This window comes from Fukomys damarensis, unplaced genomic scaffold (genome assembly GCF_012274545.1).
Source record: "Fukomys damarensis isolate Sample0158 unplaced genomic scaffold, DMR_v1.0_HiC HiC_scaffold_37, whole genome shotgun sequence".
Classification (NCBI taxonomy): Eukaryota; Metazoa; Chordata; class Mammalia; order Rodentia; family Bathyergidae; genus Fukomys; species Fukomys damarensis.
Genome location: NW_022900949.1, coordinates 48,354,511 through 48,378,413, shown reverse-complemented (window position 1 = coordinate 48,378,413; position 23,903 = coordinate 48,354,511). Strand labels below are relative to the sequence as shown.

Here is a 23,903-nt window from a genome sequence, read left to right as displayed (position 1 = left end):
GTGATGAACAGATCATCTGTTTTCAGGGAATGAGGGTGAAATGAGGGGCTGACTAGAGAGACAGCAGAGCACTTCTGCATCCTAACTGCTGTGGCAGCTATACAGACCTGTATAAAAATTCATAAAACTGTCCACCAAAACAAGTCAAAATTTCCATGTGACACCTAAAACAATTTAAAGTCACAAAATTTTGAAAAATTAATCCTAAAAAAGGAATTCAATCTTGCAAAGTACACTGGACAAACACAACTATGATGACCAGATGTGAAGCCCCTGAGATCTTAAGAAAAAAAAATTTTTTTTTTGGTTTTTTGAGACAGGGTCTCACTATATAATTGAGATTGACTTGAAACTCACTATGTAGTCCAGGCTGGTCTCGAACTCTTAGCAATCCTGCCTCAGCCTCCGGAGTGCTGGGATTACAGGCGTGAGCCACCACACCCTGCTGAGACTTCTTTATAATACTGTTACAACACTGTATGTATCCATGCCCTGGATCATCTTTTGTAAGCCCTTTTTTTTTTTGCTACCAGGGATCAAATTCAGGACCTTGCGCTTGTCACCCAGGCAGTAGAACAACTGAGCTAAATCCTCAGCCCAGCACCCTTAATATTTACCAAACCTCTATAAATTTACTATGTTATTTCCATAATACTTATATGATGCGATAGAAACATCACCAGATGAAGAGAGAAAATTATCCTTGGCTTGTTAATAATAAAAATGTTGATACCAACATCCATTTTTGAGCTCTTGCCATATGCCAACATTTTTGATGAGCTCTGCACATGAAGATTCTCAGAAAGTCTTCACATCAAACATGAGCTCAGGGGTCATTAACTCCCATTTAACACAGAGCAAACCTGGAGGCCAGAGAAGTCGTCTGCTCTAAACATCCAGCCAGGATTAAACCGCCCAGGCACTCCTGTTGCCAGCTCTGAGCACTGCAGATGTACCACTGTTCTCTCAGCAGCTCTGTTCCACCAGATGGTTTCAAGGAGCACGGACTGATGCCTCAGTTTCCTGGAGAGGTCCTCAGCAAGGCTGGGAGAGAGCGCACTGCACCAAGCTCCAGAAAGCCATGTTACATGCATTAGCAACCTGCCTACTGTTCATCATGAAGCACATCTTTGAAGCAGTGGATTTCCAAACAGATCCCAGCAACTCAATCTCTTTTCTCATATGTAGCCATCACCTTAAACAGCCCCAAAGGAAGAGAATGAACTAATTATGGTCCTCTCTTTCCAATTCTATCTCCTTTTCCTTTCTTCCTTCTTGGCTAGCTAGTACCCAATCTGTGCCATGGTAAGGCTACACTCACAAGAAATCAGAAAATTATCTTATTTTTACCATGCACAGGATCCTTACTTCAAGATATACTTTGTCTATCTGCCCATCGGTCCATTCACTGTGCACTTGGAGAAGGTACGTGACAAAAACAGTCGAGTCCCCAGGAACCCCTGCCCTCCTATGATGGCTGTCCAAATCAGTCTCCTGGGTACCTCCAGGCCCTCAGAGGAACCGAGCTGAAGGAAACACAGCAGAACTGCCATATAGGTCTGCAGCCCTGGTTGCTGTGGTATTCAGAACCTTCTGTGAGTACACGGCGAGTCAGAGCCAGGTTCTGCAACTTCCCCAACCAGGTAACAGCCAGCACTTCAGCACCGTGTTGAAAGTGGGTCTGGGTAACCCAATGGCATGGGTACAAATAGTGGGAAACCGCCAGGAGCCAGAAGGAGAGAGAGTGGTCGGGGAGGGAAGCTCTGAGAGAAAGTCTTGACTTGTCGGAGTTATTTCCCAACCAGAGCTTTACCGGTGGCCCAGTTGTTCTGGTAGAGGGGAGCCAGCCCTGTCTGGGAAGATAAACGCCTGACTGCCCACTCTCCAACAGGCAGAACAAAAATGATCAATAAAAGGATTCACTTAAATGTCCCCCAAATAGAGACTTTTGTTAGCTGGGTGATTGTGGGAGTGAAAAAGACAAGAGGAGCTAGGGTAGGCAGAGGCCACAGTGGGAGTTCACAAGAAACTCTGCCACTTATTATTCTCCGCCCTTATGACGGCAGGAAAAGACAAAGCCCCTCTTTGCCATTCTAAAGAAGCTCTGTTGCTTATTTTGTCAAAATATCCCTCCCCAGCCCCTTCAAGGGCCCCTCCCTGCCCCTTTCCTCGTTTGCACTGGGGCTGGCCTCTCTCCTGTGTCCCTCTACTTGGCTCATTCTCATTCTCTTACTCTAATTAGCAACTGCTTTTAAAGAATTTTTGTATTCGTGTTCAAAGACAGAGTGAAGGGAGAGTGAAAGGGAGAAAGCAAAGGTCCATGTGAAAGGAGAGAGCAGACAGCCTCTCCCTCGCCCCTCTGTGTGCCAGGGCGCCTGTGTTGGCAAACAGCACACAATGTCTGTCCTTTGTCCTCTGTGGCCCAGAAGGCATGCTTAGTACACAGCTACAGGCTGGGACTGTGGGGGAAAGTCCTAAGTGCCTGACACTGGGCAATGCCAGGCATCAACCTATGGGATGTCCAGGGACAGCGCCTTTTCCCAGGTGAAGAAGAAGAAGAAGGTGTATGGATATCCAAGTCAATGTTCTTGGCTTTTGCCTGACTCCATTAGTGCTCTGGACTGCCGATCATCACCTCCAGGCCTGTAGAAAGTCAGGGGCAGGAGTCACTGTACTGCTTGGACTCTGTTAATTCACATTTAGGCAAGGAGCAGTCAGTACGCCTTGATGGGGGTCAAAGAAAAAGGGTTGAAGGACCAATCCCCTAAATAAAACACTCCTAAATAATTGTCTGCATCCTCAGGAATGCTTAGATAAGTTGCAGGGTAGGTGGACAAAGGGGGGATGGGGAGGACCAACAACAGCAAGGATGGGTCAGTCACCCTAATTAGGCGGTTAACTCCAATAACAAACAGCTTTGGCTCCTGCTTCTTAACTAATAGGTGGAACAGAAGATTTAAAGTAACTTAGAAGAAAAGGGAGATTGAAATAATTCTTTCTCATAAACCAAGAAAATCAAGGATAGAGTAAAAGAAACTGAAGCACACAAAAGGTGCTGCAGAAAAACAAATAAGAATAAGGGAAACATTCTATGAAGATGCACAAAAAGAAAAAGGATGCTCTTCCTCTTTTTAATTAACAAACTTATTGCCAAAAGCGTGGATATATATCAATAATTTTTATGACAAAAATCACTCTTGTAATATGTGCAATTGATTTCAATGATAGACATTGATTTCCTATGTTTTGCTATAGGAAGAATTGATTTTTTTAAATTACAGTTCAAGGACTGGAGATTTAGCTCAGCAGCGCCACACCTGCCTGGGAAGAACAGGGTCCTGAGTTGATTCCCAGTACTGGAAAAAAAAATTGCAACTCACATCTAGACAATTTCCTAGAGAGAAAACAAAAACAATGAAGGAAAATAGACCTCCGTTTATTAAAATTCTACCAGTGAATGACATTTCTTCTTTCTCTCTTTTTGAATCAATCCAGAGAGAAGACAAACAAGAGAATAGAATAAATGGAGGAAATGAAAAGAAAAAAGGGAAGACAAATTTGGCCAAAGATACAGAGGGAAAAGACAAACAGAGCCAGCCAGAAGAGAACAGTTCCAAGTCACAAGGGCCTGCACATTCAGATCGCTGTAGGCATGTGTGTGACAGACCCAGAAACCAAATGGAAGCCCTGAAGTCGCCTAATTCCCAGAACAGGCAAAATTTTGCCAAGTTCATGATTTGGCAGAACTCTTGCATATTCCCTACAAATTTCAATGAGAAGCTCTATCCATCTTGTGCAAAGAGCAGATTGTCATTTTCCACTTGAAATACACACGTTGCACTGACCTTATGTCCTCTGTCAAACTGAGACATTATCACCAACTTTTAGTGAGTTTCCTAATGTATGGGCTTGTGATCGTTCTGCTGTTTTTGTTCTGTGTGTTTGTGCACAATGTGTCACTGTATTGGACAACAGACAGACAAGGCCTCTGCCATCACTGGTAACTGCCTCCATCTGGTTCTGCCATCGTTGTCTCCACAAGTGCATGCCTTGTGCCCAATTCTGCCTGGTTCTGCAAAGCTCTCTCTACTTACTGATGCTAGGCTGTTTCCTTACACGTTCTCCCAATGCAAAGCTTTTTTTTCCCTCCTCAGCTCTTAACCTCCTTCCTTGTTTTTAGTGTGCCCCGTTGTGTCTTCATTTCACAGATGGCACAGAGCAAGCAGGAAGGATGCAGAGATGCATTGGGTGTGGCCCCTGTGGACGAGGAGCTCTGGAGAAAAGAGGGATAGTGTGAGTTGGGCATAATGATGTGGGTGGCATGTGCTATGACAGTGACTACCGTTCAGTCTCAGCAGGGGACATGGTTACTCCAGGGATCACTTGTTCATCCCCAGCGGATGGGAAATTAACATTACAGTGTATCCCCACCTGTAGGTCAAACTGTGATAGCTTTCCTTTGGGTACTTTAGTGAAAGCTGGTAACTTAGTCCAAATAAGACACAGAGGCCACCTCCCATCAAAAATCACAACTCTGCCCCTAAGCGAGCGTGGCTTTTCTCGGGAGGAGTAGAGAATAGTGGATCCTGAATTGTACAACCTTGGAAAAGTCACTTAGGTTCTCTGTGCTTCAATATCTTCGACTTAAAAATGAGGACAAAAATCACAAGAACCTAACTGAGCCACCCTAAGGATGGCAGAGATAATACAGCAAAGAAGCTGGCAGAGCTTCTGGCATATAGTATGGCCCTACAAGTAACAGCCATGCTGTGTTAGCATCGCAACACAAGGTGGAAGCCAATCCAGAAAGGTTTGTTTCATGTCCAAGTCATAACCATTACCAGGATCTGGCAACAAAGAGTGAGACGATACTGAAATGTGGATGAGCTGTTTTCTTAGCCCAGACAAATAGGGGCAAGTCAGCATTCTTTTCAAGCTTTATCTATTTGCATATTATCTACGTCATCTTTTGCCATCTCTACAGGGGAGGCTTTTAATTTATTATTTTTCTTTTTATTCTCTCATCTTTTTAACCTGAATATTTTTACTTGTAAAGTGCTGAAGAAAGTAGGAAGGGAGGAAAGAAGAGAAGGAGGAAGGAGGGAGGGGAGAAGGAGACTGAGGCTAGTAAGAGGGGCAGAGCGTCCCTGGGTATCTCCAGAGAGAAACAGCCACCACAGAGCTGGAGGATGAAAAACAAAAGAAATGCCCACAGCAGCAGCAAGCAGCAGCCCAGGACACAGACGATACTGACTGGCAGGCACAGGACCTGGAACTTCAGCAGAGTGGGGTGGGGGGGTGCCGCAGACTAGGGCTGGGCACCTGGTCCAAGATGAGAGTAAGTCTTCTTTGGGACTACTAGAGAAGGGGTAAAGGGTGTGGTGAGGGAGACTGGAGAAGTTGAGGACTGAAGGCTGGTGATTTGGGGACACTTGCTGGAGCTACATCAGCAGGACAAGCTGAGGCTGTGAGCTCGAGAGGTAAACTGGAGAGGTAAAGCGAAGATGTAAAGTGGAGCGACTCGGCCAAAGCACGAGACCTGAGAGGTACATAGAACAAAGCAGGTAATCCCAGATGGAATGCACAGGCAGGAGGGGAAAGATGGGAAAAAATGAAGTATGCTTCCCACCAGACTGAGGGTTGTTGGCTTTCTTAAGACTGGACCACAAGAATGGATGTCTCCAGCATCAGGCAACTACACTTACTCTGTCTCCTCTGCAGACATTTCACCTAACGGTCTGGGAAATGCCAAAACAGTTATGAGGCAAAGGTCACAATGTCATGATGCTGGAGATGGGAAAAGAGAACATACAAGATGCAATGCAGGACAAGAGGACAGGGACGGAGTGAAGGAAACCATGCCAATAGGGAACCAACTAACATACTCGGCTTCATGCTGCATTCTAGCAAAAAGCTGGAGTCTCAGCTCCTGAGTAGGCCAATTTATGGAACTTTACATGTTCAGCACCCCTCGCAGCAAAATAAATGCAAAGTGGAACTAGGGTGGGATGCCATTTCTCACCTATCAGATCAGCAAAGATAAAAATGATTGCTATTTTATTATTTTGGCGAAGTATTGCAAGCAGGAATTTTCATACACTGCAGAGGGAGCAAAATTTGGTAGAAGACGCCTTTTAGGGGGAATATCTATCAAAATTAAAAATTTATATACTGATTCAGCAATTTTACTGCACAGGATTTGCTGTATTCTTAACTCTTAGGAAACTGCTTGGCACACAGAAAGTCTCAATAAATAACCACTGAGTATATTAATTAATGGGTTTGTCTCACAGATATACTCACAAACATCCAAAGATGAATGCACAAGGATGTATGCTGCAACACTGTTCGGAAATAGCAAAAGGCAGAAATCAACCTCATGTATATAACGAAGGACTAGTTAAATAATTAAATAAAAATGCAAGGAAATAATAAAAATCATAGGAAAGACTGAGGTAGATCTACACAAAATACAATCAAACAACTGTTAACCTTCAGTGTTAAGTGGGAAGGAGGTACACACCCTCTCGGCAGGTGGGACAAGGGTATGTCTATTTCCCGAGTGAGCAAATGCATAGGACCTTTCTGGAAGGGAGTATCAGAAACTGTGAGACATTAATGAGGACCACAGTGGAGGGAAACTTACTTGTCATATATATTACATGTGCAAAGCATGTATAAACAACAATAATGGTAAACTGGAGACAATTTTTATGCTCAGAGCTGACCCAGGCTGCTCTGGGAAATGCAGGTGTTGCACCAGTGGAGACATCTACACACATTCCACTGAGGAAAGCAATGGAAATGTCAACCGTTGGGCCATACCACTCAATGTCTTTGGACCCCCTATTAGCTATGAGGGCTTGTGCATTATCTGGGTCCCTGACCAACAGAGTCACTTGTGGCCCCAGCATCCTCTGGACATTACAAGTGCTTTCTAAGAGTGAAGAATGCTACAAATTGTTGTAAGTAAACTGGTTGGATCTTAGAATGTATCAAAGACTCCCATCTATAGATGCCCACTAAATTCCTGAGAAGGAATGACCATAAGGATTACCTAACCTACTTGACCTTAAGAGTGAAGGCCAACTGGAAGGAGGAATAGAAAGGCCGGAATGTCTAAGGCCTGCAAGGAGATGACCGAAACAAGTTTCAAGGGCCATAGTCTAGTGGCTCCACGCTGACTAGGATTGTGCTAAGGCAGGAACCCTGGTCACTGGGTGACTCCAGACAGAGGCCAGGCCCGCATCCAGCCTTTTAATAAATGAAAACCTTCTCTGGGCTGAATTTCTGTCCTGATCCCAAGAGGCTTCCCAAGGCTCTCAGCAGTGCCTGCCTCATTCTCACCAACCTCTCTGAGGACCTGATGTGGCCGACCTGATTTCCTCCTCAGCTTTCCGATACTATTGCATACAGGAGGGTGAGGCCAGCATACATGCAGCCACACAGACTCATTCTGCAGCAGGCTGGTGGTCCCCAAGGAGGCAAGATGCTCTGTCATCGGGATGGCTCCCAAAACCAAAGCAGACCCTGCTATACTCTTCTGTGCTACACTACCTCCACCAAGGAACTGTCAACTCTGCATCATTAACTGGCCAATGAAATCAAAGTGAGGCATACAAGGTGCTGGGCGTGGTGGTGCGTGCCTGTAATCCCAGCACTCGGGAGGCTGAGGCAGGAGGATCGCTGTGAGTTCGAGACCAGCCTGGGCTACATAGTAAGTTCCAGATCACTCTCAACTACATAGTGAGACCCTGTTTCAAAAAAACAAAACAAAACAAAACAAAAACTGAGGCATAAACGTGCCTGACCAAGTAACTGGTACTCTGCTCAGCACTCAAGAAGATTGCAAACAGAACACCTGAAGACAGAGAGCTGACCCCTGGGGAAGGCCAACATTTCCCTCTCTCAATGTATCTGTCAAAGTCCTGCTATCAAAGAAAGACTTTTTCTGGATGGCAAGCCAGTGTCTGAGACAGATTTCTTTCCCATTTGCCACAGCTCTGGAATGATTCTTTTAAGTCTTCCTCAGCCTGATACTCAGAGGGAGACCTGAGACCTAAAGCTCTGCCAACACAGCTAGCAAAAAATGGTCAAATGCAGGGAAAACTGAACTGAGACTGTAAGAGCTCCCAAAGGACCAGGGCCAAAGACCTCACTACGGCCTGCATTTAGTACGATTTTTCATCTTCCTACTGCAAACTAAAGAGCAATCTCTCCCCATGGTCAAGGAAGTCAATGCCAATGTTTATCCTCAGATTCTGAAGCAAGGGTCTCCTCAGCTTCAGAGAGACATGAGGACAGAAAGTAAAGGCTGAGCACTGTAGTTTGAATGTGCCGCCTCTAAAATTCAGGTGTTACCAATGTGAGACCTTGAAGAAGTAATTAGGCCATGAGGGCTCCTACATGGTGAATGGGATTGAGGCCCTTAAAAAAGAGACTTCAGTGTTCCAGAGAGCTTGCTCTTTTGCTTTACTGCTGTGTGACAATACAGTGTTCCTCCCTCCATAGGATGCTAACTACTCTTGTCCTACAACTGAACCTGCCCAACCCTTGATCCTGGACTTCCCAGTCTCCAGAACTGCCAGGTGTAAATTTTCTGTTTATAAATTACTCAGCCTGTGGTATTGTGTTTCAGTAGCACACAGGGACTAACAGTCTGGCTATAAGCCTGACAGCTGGAATGCAGCTCTCGGACCAATGCAGAAGTAACGTGATTAGAGAGTCCCACCCAGGCCTCAACACCTCCTTTCACCCTTTTTATAACACAGAGCCTCAGACCTGAGATCTGGGGATCCCTTCAAGCACTGTTCATTGCCTGCGAAGCTTGCAAGCACTTACCATTCAGAGGTCTCTGGAGAGAGGATGGCACCCCCAGAGAAGCTAAGAAGGTACCACAGCTAACAGAGTCCCATGTTGATACACAGTACAGAAATGTGTAAGTGCAAGGGGCCCAGGGGACCTCAAGACAAACAAAGGTAAACACAGTCACTGGAGAGTATTTGTGAGAACTCTGCCGAGAGAAGCCTGACATTTCTAAAATCACACATTATACTTTAAGGACAGTTAATTTCAACTAAAACCAGTCTCAGAAACAGAGGCAGATGGCAGCCTCTCCGGGCTTGAGTTCTAATCCCAGCTTTGACATCAACTGTCTGTGGCTTGCCACACAGGTGCCGAGAAATGTTTCCTGGTCAGGCCCCTCTGTGGATAAATGAAGCGGTCAGAATGCAGCCTCACCCACACCGCTCTCTCCAGCAGTTTCAGACCCCACAGGTTTTCATGGATAGCTGACTATGACATAAGTGGCAGCACTGGGAACTCCTGGCCCAGTGACTTTCCACTATCCATATCATGGTGCACATTAATTAAGTCATGCATGACAAGCTCGAGGCACACACAGTGTGGACCCCACCAAGGACAGTTCTTATCCATGGAATAGTGCCCTATCATTCTCAGTAGCTCTAGCACTGATTTGGGAAAGTCAAGATTGTTTGATCAATACCAGCGGGGTCTTTCAAAGGCAGAAGTGGTGGCCCAGAGCAGAAAGGGATTTGAAACTCAAAAGCCCCTCACATCTGCCATCTTCTACCACCTCCAGAGCCCTGCCTGCTGGAGTCCATGGGCATCCTTCTAGCTCCATTCGCTGCTGCTCATGCCAGTGTCACAGCCCATTACATCCAGCCAATTATATCTGATTCCTCTCTGGAGGATGCTGGGCAGAGACACCATGGGAGCAGAAGAGGCCCAAGAGGTTTCTAAATGAAGAAGCCTGTTGGAAAATCCTATTACGAAGCTTATCTGATAGGGCTGTGCTGTTAATGACCTTGGCCTCCGCTGACCCTGCATAGAACCGGTCTTCCTGGGGCTTGGGGAAGGACCGTCTGGGCTACAGACTTACTAGCTAAATGTAATGGGCCAGAGAGAGCAGCAGGGCTTCTCGGTGCCCTTGAATTTGGCCACCAGCACAGTGGCCTGACTCAGGCATACGCACACACACATGCTCCTTCACACATTGTCTTTCAGCACCTCGGGATAAGGAGAGACAGGAAGCCCCCGAGCTGGGACCAGAAACCCTGAGAAAGATGGAAGTAAGCCCTAGAAACCGCTATTTCCAAGAGGACTGAAATTGGACACATTTTTCTCCACCTTGGAATTCTGCAGATTTTTCATCTCAACTCCCCCCAGGCTTATAAAGTGGCTCATCTCTGCTGCTCAAGTTGACAAAGGCGCTGAAACTGTTGAAAGGTTCAAAATGTCCCTTGGGTTTCTGGGCATGAAGGAATTTACATGTAGGTAGAAAATTACCAAGGAAATAAGTTTCCACTTTGAGAGGGGGAGGAGTGAAGACACAGCCACAAAAGCAAAGGAGGCCTCTCGGGAACGGCAGGGAAGTGTTTGGCCTGGGGAGAAATATTTCCCGAGGCCTTGCCAGAGGTTGCCAGCCAGGACTCGCAGCTTTAGCAGACAGCAGGAGTGCAAGAGCTCTGAACAGGGAGACAGGAACATCAGGACTTGCTCTGTTCTTCTGTAGGGGTGTGAAGGGCCTGCCAGAACCCAGGATGAAGGATAGTTGTAGCTGACCTAAGAGCCTCCAAGAAAGCCAACTGATTTCCAGTATGGCTTATGTTTTCTCGGCCCCAACTCTGATTTGCATGCCTGGCCCAAAATGGAAGTAGTGTAGGCAGGAGACTATGCCCCTGTGGGATACAGCAGCACTCCTAGGGGTTCTGGTACCCTCGGACGTGGCTGGTACTGGCCAGCTGCAGAGAAGACTGCTCTTTCCTATAATGCCCAAACAATCCACTGCCCCTCTTTCTCTTTCCTCTGTCCCAGAACCCTTCTTAGCCTTCCTGTCAGTCGGGTCACAAAGTCTATCCTCTGGTCTTCTCAGGCTCTACGGGTCATTGTGTGCCCTCTGCAGTGGTGGGCCATGGCCAGTTTGAGGCAAGGGCAGGGACAAGACAATGCATTGTCTACATTGTTACTTCCAGGGTTCCCATCATGGCTGAAGACGCAAGCTTTTAATAAGGCAACTTTTTCTGAAGACTCTGGGGACTGTATCCCAGGCCCTTTATGAACATTCATGGGTGGAATATATCCAAGACCCATGGACACATACATCCAGCTAGGATCTGCTCCCCAGAGCAGCCATGGACACTCACATGGGATGCTGCAGCCCCAAGCTTCCAGCAGACAGTGAAGGAGCCTGACCTTAGGATCTCCACAAGACTGTCCCAGTTCTGCCATCCTCCCTGCAGTACAGCCTCAGATGTTGAAAACTTTAAGCTCCGCAGAACAGAGAAGGCTTGCCAAGCACCAACTCTTGGATGGTCTGGAAAGGGAAAAGTAGGCTGCAAGGGTCCACAGAGAGCAATGACTTTGCACCAACCTCAGTAGGGAAGGATAGGGGGGGGGGATAAAGTAAAAAAACAGCCATGCTCTCTCACTAATCCACCCTACCATGAGCACAAAACTGGATGTGAGGTAGATGAGCCATTTTCCTCATAATTAATAATTTTATAGAGACAAACACATGATGAAGTCAAGATCACTGATGGGACCACTAGGTCCACGTAATTCTGCCTGATGAGTCCAGCCCATGTGTGCAGAAAGAAATGAGTCAGGAACAGGCCTTAGGCCACAGAGCCTCAAAAAGTATGAGAATCACATGTCAGCACACAACCTATAACCCCCCTGCTGCGTGGCCTCCCATCCCTCTTCTCACAACCTTCTTCTGGCTATAGGAACAGCTCCAGGCCAGGATTGCTCTTTGCTGGCTGGGCTGCCTAATTGGTCTCCAGGTGCCTTTGCACAGCCCAGCAAATGGTCACCATGAATTTGACAGATTCATGGGTTTAGCAGATGGAAAGTGAAAGCAAGAGAATATGGTTCCTTTCCCATCTTGATAGTCTAACTATCAAACTAAAATAACATGTAACTAGAAACAGAAAGGTTATTGTTTCTGCCCCCCTTTAGATTCAATATATGCAAAGTCCTACATGCAAATACCCAGAAAAGAAAATGTATAGTTTGACATAAATGCACAGAACCAAATGGGCTTCACCCACCAAGAAGTGGGGGGACATCAATTCTCAGGCTGCATTGAAAATAGCAGCCACTTGTCTCACCTGCAAGTCTCTGGCTTGTACCATTCTCCTTGCTCCTGGCTTCCTAAGGACAAAATGTACTTGGTGGCCAACCCAGACTACTGTGAAGATCCCAGTGCCCACTAGACAACACAGTGTGAGCACACAAAATGGGTGGAGTGCCTTACCTCAAAGGTATACCAGGGAAACCGACCAAGATCCCTCCATATGCACTGCCAATTCCGCACCACAGTGCGCAGAGTTCTCTCCCAAGATCTCTGTGTACATATGAAGGTCCTCCTCCTTCCTGCAGAGACCCGCTGAGTCCTGAGCATGAAAATCTGGTTCAGCTTTCAGAGTGCAGACATCAACAGAGCCAAGGACAAAGAATTTGGGAGACACAGTTTAAAGTGTCTTTCCAGGGCCCTGAGCTCAGCCAGACTGCAGAGCAGAAGGATCCATAGTGTCACCCGACTTACCTCTCTCTATAACCAACAGACACCTCTATCTATAACAAATGTCACCAAACTATGACTGTGCCTCTTAAATCTCAACCTGAGAGTGTCCTGGGCTTCCCATTCTCTCCACCCTGTGATGAGTTTGCAGTAAGTAGTTTATAAAGTCAGGCTGGTTCACAATAGCTGAAGAGCAAGAAAAGTCCACCAAAACCTGGGAGGTGATTTGAGCTGGGCAGGGAGAATGGAAAGAATGTGGATTTACATATTTGTCCCCACAGGCCCTCCCAGGACAACCACAGGAGGTAACTGACAAATATCATGGACAGCAGAACCTCCCAAAAGAGAAAAGTTCCAATTAGCCCAAAGAAATGAGAGCTTATTCCCAGAGTCCCAATTAAATCAGAACCAATCAATGCCTGCTCCAGTTCCTGCCATTCTGCTCAGGAGGAAATAATGAGAAAAATGTGAGGGCCCAGCCAGCAAGTGGGGTATGGCAGTCCTTTGAAGCCCAGAGAAATTATCCCTGGCTGGTTGCAAGTGTGCCGGCAGCTGCTGCACCTGTGCCTTTAAGAACTCTGCCTGGTGCCTGGGTCCCCAATCAGACCCTGAAGAATGCCAAAAAGGGCACCCCGCCCCACCCCCAACTGAGAGAACAAAAAGGAGCCACTGTGGGACCAGGCTACGCTGGATGTAAAACTGTCTATGGTGATTCATCACTGGATCTGGCACTCTCTCCCCTCTGTTTCCAGGGCATTCATCATGGGTACCAGAACCAAGGAATCCAATAAAGAAACAAAGGCACAACTCTATGCCCCAGCAGGCCTCAGAAAGTCTGAGCACAGGCAATTAGCTGAATCCAGAGGATCACAGAAGTGATGAGCATTAGCAATCATGGGGTGGCCATTTCACTGGCAGGTGTAAGGTAAGGAGGATGTGAGCGAACAGGCAAAGCCAGATCACGTGCTCAGATGGGGTGGGAGGTGATATCAAGTAAGACAGCTGATAGCAGGCTTAGAATGGAGTAGAGATTAATACAGCCTTTTATCTCCAACAGACTGGAGGCAAATCTAGTGATGGCCGGGGTCAAGGTGCTCCTTTTGAGCTTCTCTTCCCCAACCCAGGGCTCCCCTGTGCTCATGCATTTAGGCAAGACATAAGCCATGGGGCTTCCAGACCTTACCATTTACTCCCACAGCAGACTAAATCTGGAGCCAGGTCACTGTATTCATCACCACATATTGAATATGGGCTCTTAGGGCTGAGGAGAGCCGATGTGATCCATTATATCCTGATACTCCCAAACTGCAAAGTTTGTATTCACTCTGTGTCACTCAGAAGCAAAAGGTAAGACAGCAAATGGTATACGCCCCTTCCCATTCCAATAGCTTCATCTCCTTCCAGGGCCTGGCACTAAGCCCCCAGAGAAAGACAGCCAAGCCAGAGGGCTGTGAGTTAATGAGCTACCTGGGTTCAGTACCAAGTTCAATACTGTGGGAGCTGGAATGAAATGAACTAAAATATTTTCCAAATTCAGTCACTTCTCAATTACCCTTGAGTGAATTGCCCATGACAACCCAAATATTCCATGCCCCCAGAGCTTGGAGTTTGATGCAGGGATGCAGGTGTGTGGGCTGTGTGTGTGTGTGTGTGTGTGTGTGTGTGTGTGTGTGTGTGTCATAGAGAATGTGTGTATGTTGCCAAACTAAATATAAGCAAAGTGTTATTAAACTATTTTCCACTGTTCAGAAGTTCCTGTTTCTTGCTAATAAGCAAGAATACAGACAATTTGGTTGAACACAAATGGATAATCATAAGTCCTAGCATTGGAGATGGAGGTTCTTCTGAGCTTTACAATAAGCCAATAGGCTCTTTCTATTCCTGAGTGACCCAGAGCTGGAGGTAGGGCAATCTTACAAACATGATCCCCCCCAGATGGGTAGGAGCAGAGGCCTCAGTGGGCCCAGCTTACCCTTGCAGGCCACGCTGTTCTCGGGCTCATAGCCAGGCTTGCAGGTGCAGCGCCCAATGGGCACCATCCACTCCCCATCCCCGTTGCAGTAGAGTTTGATGGGCACATCGACTTCCTCTGCATTGGGGATGCATGTGCCCCGAGCAATCACCAGAGATGTGCTCTCTGCCCCTGTCATGGTTTCTGGGAACACTGCAAAATTTTGCACAATGCTGGGACACTTTTTGAAGAAGACACGGACGGAAAGGAGAGACATACAGGCTCCATAATCCTGGAAGGCGAGGTAAAACCCATTTCGAGTAAGAGGCCCAAAGCTCCTGACTTCTGTGTTGACTTTCATCAACCTTCCCCCAAAGTCCACCTGGGAGAAACTCTCGTCTGCAGCAATGGTGTCTACTTTGAGGTAGGGGGCTTCAGACCAGAAAGCTGACTTCTTGGTGGCAATGACAGAGTCAGTCTCATAGTAGTACAAGTTGAAGGTCTCCTTGCACGAGCCAGGGACATTGGGAAGGCTGCTGCAGTCTCTCACAGTGAAGCGCATCTCTGTGTAGATGCGATGGGCCCCCCGCCGGTTGATGAAAGTGGTAAGCAGCCAGTTGTTCTGGTTGGGCTCGAAGACATTGCACACCTGGTAGGTGCGGATAGTGTTCAGGTTTTCATCATAGCCACTGACTTCTTCCCACTGGACCAAGCAGGCCACAGGCACACACATGTAAAAACAGAAAATAGAGAGTGAGAAGACAAAAAGAAACAGAACAGAGAGCACTCTTGGATAGGAAGGAGCCTTAAGAGCTCACCAGTCCTACTGCTGGACTTGAGAAATGAACGCATCTAATGTGAACTTCATTTTCAAGATCTCCTTATAAATAGATATGATAGTGCTCTGCAGCCCATCCCCAAATACAACAGACTTCATTCCAGAAAGCATTTCCTCGTTTATCCCACAATTTTCATGCTGTGATGTTGGCTCGCTACGTCCATGGGGACAGCCTGAAGTTTCTAGCCCCGTCTGATGGCAGGGACTTCCTTCCTCACTGCCACAGTCTCTACTCTAAACAGATGCTCTGGGGATTAGAGGTACAATTACATGACACCCCACATTGGAAATTACTGTCTCTGAACCTAATTTCTTTACAGACATTCCTTGTCTAACAACTGAGTCCTGGTCTTCTGACTAAGTCATTAAGTGAACTGGTGGCTAAATTAGGAATTGCATATGGTATGTATGTTACAATGTTCAGAACAAAGAAATGGTCAAAGGAAACTCCAACTTGATGACTTTGCTTTTATTTGCATAACTCTTACATTCAGTACTGTACTGTATAACAGAACATAAAAACTATAGTAGTGTACTGTACGGTACAATCAGCAAACATTATAGTACTATACTGTACAAGAAGCCACCATAGGGCTGCACTGCTGTTCACCTTCCTGCATCATAAGTCCAAATGAAGGTCATAAATCCAATTAGTGTGATCAATTGTAAGTCTAAATAGTTGTTAAATAAGTAGGTCATTAAACTAGGAATATCTGTGTTTTGGTAAAACTCCTTTCTATTTCTGAAAAGCACCCACATACAAAGATTTTCAGGGGTTCTCAACAAACTTAGATTCTCATATACTATTGTTTTGTAATACTGTCTCCTTAAGAAAGCTAGACCATGTAAGAGAGACCCTTAATAAATCCAATTAAACTCCCCTGTGGGCAAATTTCAAGCAAAACAGGATGGAGGGTGTTACTAGGGGGAAAAAGAACCACTTCTCAGTAAGGAGGAAATAGTCATGTTTCACATGGGAAATGAGAGTCCACATTTTTAGCGTTCCTGTAGACTGGAAGGAGAGAATAACACATTAGATGTCTCTCAGTATTCTCAACAACTAGGTACTATTATTCCCAATTTACAAATGGAAAGACATGCAATTCCCCCGTGGTCACATGGCTATAAGAGGAGGTGTATAGGAGAGAAACTAGAAAGAAGTACTTATAACAATCTAAGAACTTCTAGAAGATTCTTCCAGTAACAGGAAATGGGAGGGGGTCTGTAAAGGCAGAAGTCAAAGAAGAGATACCGGGTGATTCTTTTTTCCTTCCACTGCAAGAGAAGAGGCTGAGCAAACACCTGCTCACATCTGAACCTCGATTTCAAGAACTGAGGATACTCCTAGGTATAAGTTAAAGTCATACTCTGCTTGCCTACAATAAATAACAGAGAAGAAAAAAATTAAACTGACTAAAGTAAAAAGAGAAAAGTGGGTTAAGATCCTTGACTACGTGGCAGTTGTGATGAAGGTAACGAAATCATACCCATTTCTTTAAATATTATGTCAACTGCATATTACGTATAGTGTAGAACTGAAATATATAAATTATAACCTTCATTCACAGATCTAAAAGCCAATTATGTGTGCTAAGAAGTATGTTCAGTTGAGTCTTGCAAGGGGTTAAACTCCCTGTGAAGGTGAAAGGATAAAGGCAAGGCTTTCCTTCAAAATTGTGCCATGGTATCAAAACAAACAAACAAACAAACAAAAACAAAAACAAAAACAAAAAAACAGACATAGTGGCAAGGGCAAAAAATGGGCAAATGGAAAGCTTACCTTCACCTAGGCCTATTGTCATTGCTATGTGGAGGCACCTGGGCTGCAGACTATCCAGGGCCTGCTAGTTCTCGGCCCCTCACAACCATCCCAGAATGCCAGTTCCCTCCCCGTCCAAAGTTCTTGGTCAGTTTCTTTCAATATCCTTGCACCAGTTTGAGGACGAAGAGGCAAACCTGATTCACTGCCCTAGATAAAGTCTTAAGCCATCCATCAGGTTTACTTAGTACCTTAACGATCACTGGCTCCCAACCACCAATTTGGATCCCCCAGCACCTCTCCCTGCATCACCTTTACTTTCTTTAACGTCAAAAACTTGAATGTTCCCAAGCCCACTACTCGATGTTTCCCACTCCAAGCAGGTGCAAGTTCTCATACTATACTTTCTACCTAGGGTACTTTTCATTCTTTGCCTAAGTTATTCCAGTTCTGGAAAAGCTCCCAGCCCCCAGTAGCTCATGCTCCCCAGCCCAGCCTGGATATACCACCACCTCGGCAGGTGCTTTGGGCTCCTCTGTAATCACACCCTGCCCTGTGTGCACTAGGACTACAGGGTGTTTCCCCCTCCCCTTGAGGGCTGCAGCGTGTCACCAGCATTCAGTATCCCATTGCTGCATCTGAGTGGGGTATCAGTGTGCATGTGGATGTGCCTGTTCCTAGGCTTGTGACAGGGCCACCAGCTGAGACAGTGCTCAAGTCCACAGCTCATGCAGAGTATAAATTCACACTGTCAAACCTCTCACCTGGCCTTTGCTTAATTTCTTATTGATTCTCTTCATGTAGAATTACCACTTTTTCTTCCTTCTTGAAAACCATGTTCTGTTCTATTTAAATGTGTTTGTTAAAGTCATTTTTCTGCTTGTATGCTTTTTGGAACCAGAAAGCAAATACATTAGAGAAAAGGAGTTTCTGACAGTGTTTTAGATCAAATTTTCAGAACTTCCTCCCTTTCCAGGGCTGTCTTGAAATATTTTCCCAGGCTACCTTATGTGACTTTTTGAGGGGAAAATTCCTTTCCTTTACTGTTTTGCATCGTTTAAATACAGCAGGTCTCACAATCCATGATTCCACCTGGTCTCAGCACAAATTTGGGGCCTCTTTTATGAATGCATAAGTTAAGCCTGTGGCCCCATTTACCGTGGGGACCTGGTCTTCGCCAGAGTCTTTGTGCCACCCAAGATTAATGCAGCTGTGTGATGGGAAAAGGACAGGAAGCCCATCTGCCAGGTTCACCTTAGCTCTGAGACCATCACCACTAGCAGGTCTTTAAATAAAGAGAATGAGGATTTCTACTTGTGTGGAGCTAGGGTAGTGAGAACATTTATCTTAGGAAATGACACTGATTGGTATTACAAGACCCATCAGAGGTAATTGTTTCAAACATTAACCTTTGTGGGCCTCAGTTTTCTCATCTGTAAAATGAGGAATCATACTGGGTGACCCCGAGTTGTAAAATTCTACAGATCTAATTGATTCCCTGACAGCTCCTTAGGGAGAGATCAAAGCAAATTAGCAGCAATATAGCTGTATATTCAAAGAGAAAGAGTAGAGAGAAATGAGAGAAAGGAAAATAGCTACCTATTGTTTGGGAAAAGGCCATGATGGAGTCTCACAATAATTTCTTTCCCTCTTTCATTCTTCTCCTGTCAGTTGGGACTACAGGGGTTGGAGAATTAAGTGACCAGAATGGGCTAGAGGAGGGATAAATGCTTTCCAGAATAAGTAGCAATTAGAATGAGGGGAGGCCTCCAAGAAAGAGAAGATTTTGGTTAATGAAGATGAGGGTGGGCTGACATTCCCAGCAGGGAGGGACAAACATTGTTATTTGTTTATGATGCTTGGAATCAGTCTCATTGCTTTACAGTTGTATCTCATTCATTCATTAATGAACAAATGTTTATCGAGTGCCAGTTTTATGCCAGGCATTTCATTAGCCACTGGGGATACAGAGGTCTGAAGCTTACAATCGAGGGAGAGGAACAGAAGTTAGAAATGATTATTAAAATAACTAAATAACTACAATTATACTAAATGCTGCGAAGGGAAATTACCAGGTGCTGAGCGAGGGTGGCGGGTATCCAAAGAGGGTATCGGGCTAGACCCTCCAAGCTGAAATGGATAGAGAAAAGTAAGACTGGGAAAGTGTGTGTCTGCTGGGGACAGAGTATCCATGTTCAGATAGGCCATGTGGTGGGGGAAAGAACATGTGTCATTGAGAAATGTGTGACGGAGTGTCATAAAAAGCTGGAGGTGGCAGGAATAAAACTGAGGAGAGGGTAGATCCAATTGAGAATTCTGAATTTCTTTAAACATTTTATTCGTACATGTGTGTAGTACATAATGATTACATTCATTGTGGGAATTGGTACAGGTACATAACACATCTCAATTCTTAACCCCTTTTTCTTCCTTTCCTACTGCCTCTCTTTATCTTTTGGCCCCATTTCCTTTTCCAAAAGTTGTGCCTCCCTGTTTCCTATTGTCTATTTTCTATGGTGCTCTTTGAATTATTTATACTTTGGACTTCTGAGAATTTTGAATTTCAACCCAAGTGTAACTAGAAGTCATCAGTAAGTTTTAGGGAAGAAAAACTCAGGGGATGTGAACTGAGTTTTAAAAAGATGTGTGATGCAGTATAAAGACCGGCCTAGGCCGCTTGAGTTCATGAATGGGACAGCTGGAGGTCACCACAGTCATTCAGGCTAGAGTGTGATGGATAAAATTCATGGAAACAGAAAAGAAATTATGGGAGAGACTCTCTAGACTCTAACTGAGGCTATGGGGGAAACAGATCAAATCCAAGGGGCCATGTGTCCTCTGAGCACTCTTTCATGCATCAGTCCTGCCTCCCCTTCCAGATCACTGGGAAAGCTGGTTCCACACCTCTGCTCTTACTCCTTCCTTCAAAAAACAGGGATTTTGTAGTTTCGGAGAGTCTGCCCATAAGTGTACAATTTCCTCTTCTGAAGCAAATTCTTTTACCCCAGCCTGTGCTGGCTCCAGTCTCTTCCATGTCTTGCCACTGCCCAGCCTAAAGCCATTTTTCTAAAGGTCTCTGTTCAGGAACCACTTCTCATCCTCTGCCTCTAAGCATCTGAGACATTTCCTCTTGCGAGCCTTCCTGCAATCAACTCCTCCCATTAAAACAACAGCAAGATAACAAGGTTTTCTTATCAGATGAGCAAAAAATTAAAAAGCTAAAATGCCAGCTCTTCGTGAGAAAGTAGGGAAAAAGTAACTGCTGCCCAAGCTTTGGGTGAAAGTGTAAACTCACATTTTTTTTTTGGTAGCAATGCAGAAGCCTCTCTCAACATTTAAAATGTTGGCCTAAACTCAAATTAGTGAGAAAAAGGTGAATTATTTTTTAAAAATTGCTCTGATGGGTAAGTAATCATCAAGAAAGTATAACTTATCAATACCTCATACCTTACTCCAGATAAATTCCCAGTGAATCAAAGATTTAAATATTAAAAATGAAACCATAAAAGTACAAAGAAATCAAAGAAACAATTTCTGTATACTAATTCTGACGTAAAACTCAGAAGCCATAAACTGATAAATTCAGCTTCATCGATTTTGTTTTTCTTTTTTTTCTTTTTTTTTTGGTACTGGGGATTGAACTCGGGTCCTTGCGCTTGCAAGGTAGGCCACCAATTTTCTGCTTTTCTATGATCATAGCATGAACAGTATAAATACAATCAAAAGAAAAGACTGGGTACAGTGGCCCATTACAGCTCCCTCCAGAAGCTGAGGCAGGAGGATCTCAAATTTGAAACCAGTCTCAATTTAGTGAGACCATCTCAAAATAAAATTTTTATAAAGGGCTGGGGCTATAATTCAGTGATATAGTACTTAACTAGCATACAGAGGCCCTGGGTTCTAGCCCCAGTACCACAGAAAGAAAAAAGAGAAGAAAAGGCAGAACAGGACAGGCAAGGACAGGACAGGGCAGAGCAGGGCAGGGCAGGGCAGGGCAGAGCAAGGCAAGGCAAGGGGAGAGAAGGGAATGGAAAGGAAGAAGAAAGGAAAGGAAAAGGAAAGGGGAATGGAAAGGGAGAAGAGGAGAGGGGAAGGGAAATGGAGAGGAAGGAAGAAGAAAGAAAGAAAGAGAGAGAGAAAGAGAAAGAGAGAAAGAAAGAAAGAAAGAAAGAAAGAAAGAAAGAAAGAAAGAAAGAAAGAAAGAAAGAAAGAGCAAGAGAAAGGAAGGAAAGAAGGAAGCAGGGAGGGAGGAAGGACGGAAAGGAGAGAGAAAGAAAATATGATAAAAATATTCGCAACTTGTAAAAAATATTACACATTAGCAATAAAATAGAAAAATGAGCAAGGATATCAACAAACTCTTCACTAAAAAGGACATAGCTCTTAAATATACGAGATGATGCCAAATGTCACTCGCTATTACAAAAATGATAACGAGCTATGTTTGGATACTTTTCTTCATCAGTGAACAATAGTTTGATAATACTACTTAAAAGAGCCCATGGAAGACATTAATTCTGGTACACAGCCAAATTAAGGGCAAACTGGTACAACTTCTATACAAATTCTAGTTTTACTTATCAAAATGACAACTGTATGCACCCTTCGACCCAGCAATTCCGCTCAAAGGATAATCCCTCAGATAGAGCTTCATAGACTTGAAACTACATATGTACAAAGTTATTAAATGCAGCCACTAACACTTAACTGTAGTCATGGCAAAGCTTTATGGATGCCCAGGGAACCTGCAGGTGGCTGGACCAGAGATATGAGCTTATTATGGTCAGTGAAGCCGTCTTCTCAGAATCTGCCCCAAGGGGAACCTCTAGGAGCTTTAGATAGTCATGGTAGAAAGAAAAAAAAATTAATTGAGACTGAAATACTCATCAAACCACGGGATAGAGAGTTTAGAGTCTGAACTAATTTTACTAAAAGAACGTAAGATCTGGGACAGTGTTATATATCTTCATTTGTGAGGAAGCTTTCTATTCAATAATATGCCAATTTGACTGTGATCTCCCTTAGTGGAGCTCTTAACTGGACTCAGTATAAAGGCATAAGAAGCTTTGTTTTTCCATGAATTGGTGAATGAATGTACAAATAAAACATGATGAGCCCACACGATGGAACAGTATTGGAACTAAAAAAGATGGACTACTGACATATACTACATTATACTTCAGTATAGACGAACCTATAAAACACTACGCTATGTGAAGGAAGCTATGTGTCCCAAAAGACCTCAGATCGCATGATTCCATATGTGTGAAATGTTTAAAACAGGCAGATCTACAGACAGAAAGGCATACCAATGTTTGGCTGGGCCTGGGAATGAGTAATCATTGCAAATGAGTATGAAGAATCTGGGTTTGTTTTTGTTGTTGTTTTGTTTTGGGGCATTAGAAATTGAACTCAGCTTTTTCAAACTGAGCTTCTCATGGTCTCAGTTCTTTTTTTTTTTTTTTTGAGACAGAGTCTCACGAAGTTTCTAAATTGCCCAGGTGCTTACTCTCCTACTTCAGCCAACCAGAGTGACAGAATGCACCACCAAGCCCTACTGAGTATTTTTATGCTGGGTTGGTAGAAATATTTTGAAGTGGGATTGTGGTAATGATTACAAATTTTGTAAGCTTACTAAAACAATTGAATTATTTTCTTAAGGTGAGTACAGTTATGATATATAAATAATATGTCAATACAGATTTTAAAAAATATTGTTACCGGGTCCTTCGCCCATACCTCAATACTCCAACAATGTTGTCTTAGCCTCTATTATCCATAAACAGCATGCCCATGGCAACATGATGCCCTTGTTCCTCCAAACCCCTGCACCAAGGATGTCCTTCTTACCCTTTTACCTCTATAAACCAAGCACCAATTATTCATTTAATCAAATTCACTTGTGGTTGAACAAATGCTGACCAAGCTGAGGCAAAGACAGAGGACAGGAGGCCAAGGAAGCATCCCTCCAGTGAGGCTGAGGGTCTGGGAGCATATGGAAAATGGCCCAAAGACAGTACTGGAATCACAAGCCAGGACTCCATCCTAAGATTACTTCACATTCCAACATGAAGTTCAGTCAAATGAGTCATAAGGCCAAAAATGTCCTCTGAGTTCAGCACACAAATCCATCCACAGTTGGTCATTTCTTTCAGAACAATATTTCTCCTATATGGCCTCTCTTACATTCCCATGGCCACTATACTAGGGCTAGCATTATAGTACCTCATGTCTGAACTAATACTAGGCTTGTTTTCCAGTGTGAATATTGTGACAACTAGGCCAAGAGATGTCAAAAGCCCAAATCAGCACCATTTCCTGTCACACTAGACACCAAGACCATGCCCATTCTATGCCTTGATGGTACTGTTGCTGACTGACCCTAATGCCCTTCTCTTACTCCACTCTTCTCCCTTCTGATCTTCTCCAAAACACAGAGTCAAAAAATAGCAGACATGGCTGGAAGCCACCCTTTTGTTGACAAATGGGCAAATTATGGTCCAGAAACATTCAATAGTTGGCCTGAAGTCAAACGGTTAATCTGAAGCAAGGCTGAGTTCTCTTTTCTGCGTTCTCCCCCACAGAGATGAGTCTTAGTTCTTCCATGAGAGCCCATGATGACTTCTCCAACTATATTCAGTTCCTATTTTTCTGAATGCTTCAAGCATGATTGAGTTTATTCCACACAATTTAGCATTTGATAATACAGTGTTTGGAACTACTCTCTAATTGCTGCATATATACAACACTGGTTTCTGCTACAAGGCTGTGAGCTCCTTGAGGACAGGGAATTATGTTTTGACTAATTTAT

At 44.5% G+C, this 23,903-nt stretch overlaps 1 protein-coding gene across 1 annotated transcript in view; it reads right to left on the bottom strand.

Annotated features, from left to right (window-relative positions):
- Ephb1 (EPH receptor B1) overlaps positions 1-23,903 on the bottom strand; it is a 300,214-nt gene that overhangs the window by 255,033 nt on the left and 21,278 nt on the right. The window contains exon 2 of the mRNA XM_019207667.2: positions 14,517-15,198. Within this exon, the coding sequence (XP_019063212.1) occupies positions 14,517-15,198 (682 nt within the window). The remainder of the gene's footprint in view (positions 1-14,516; positions 15,199-23,903) is intronic.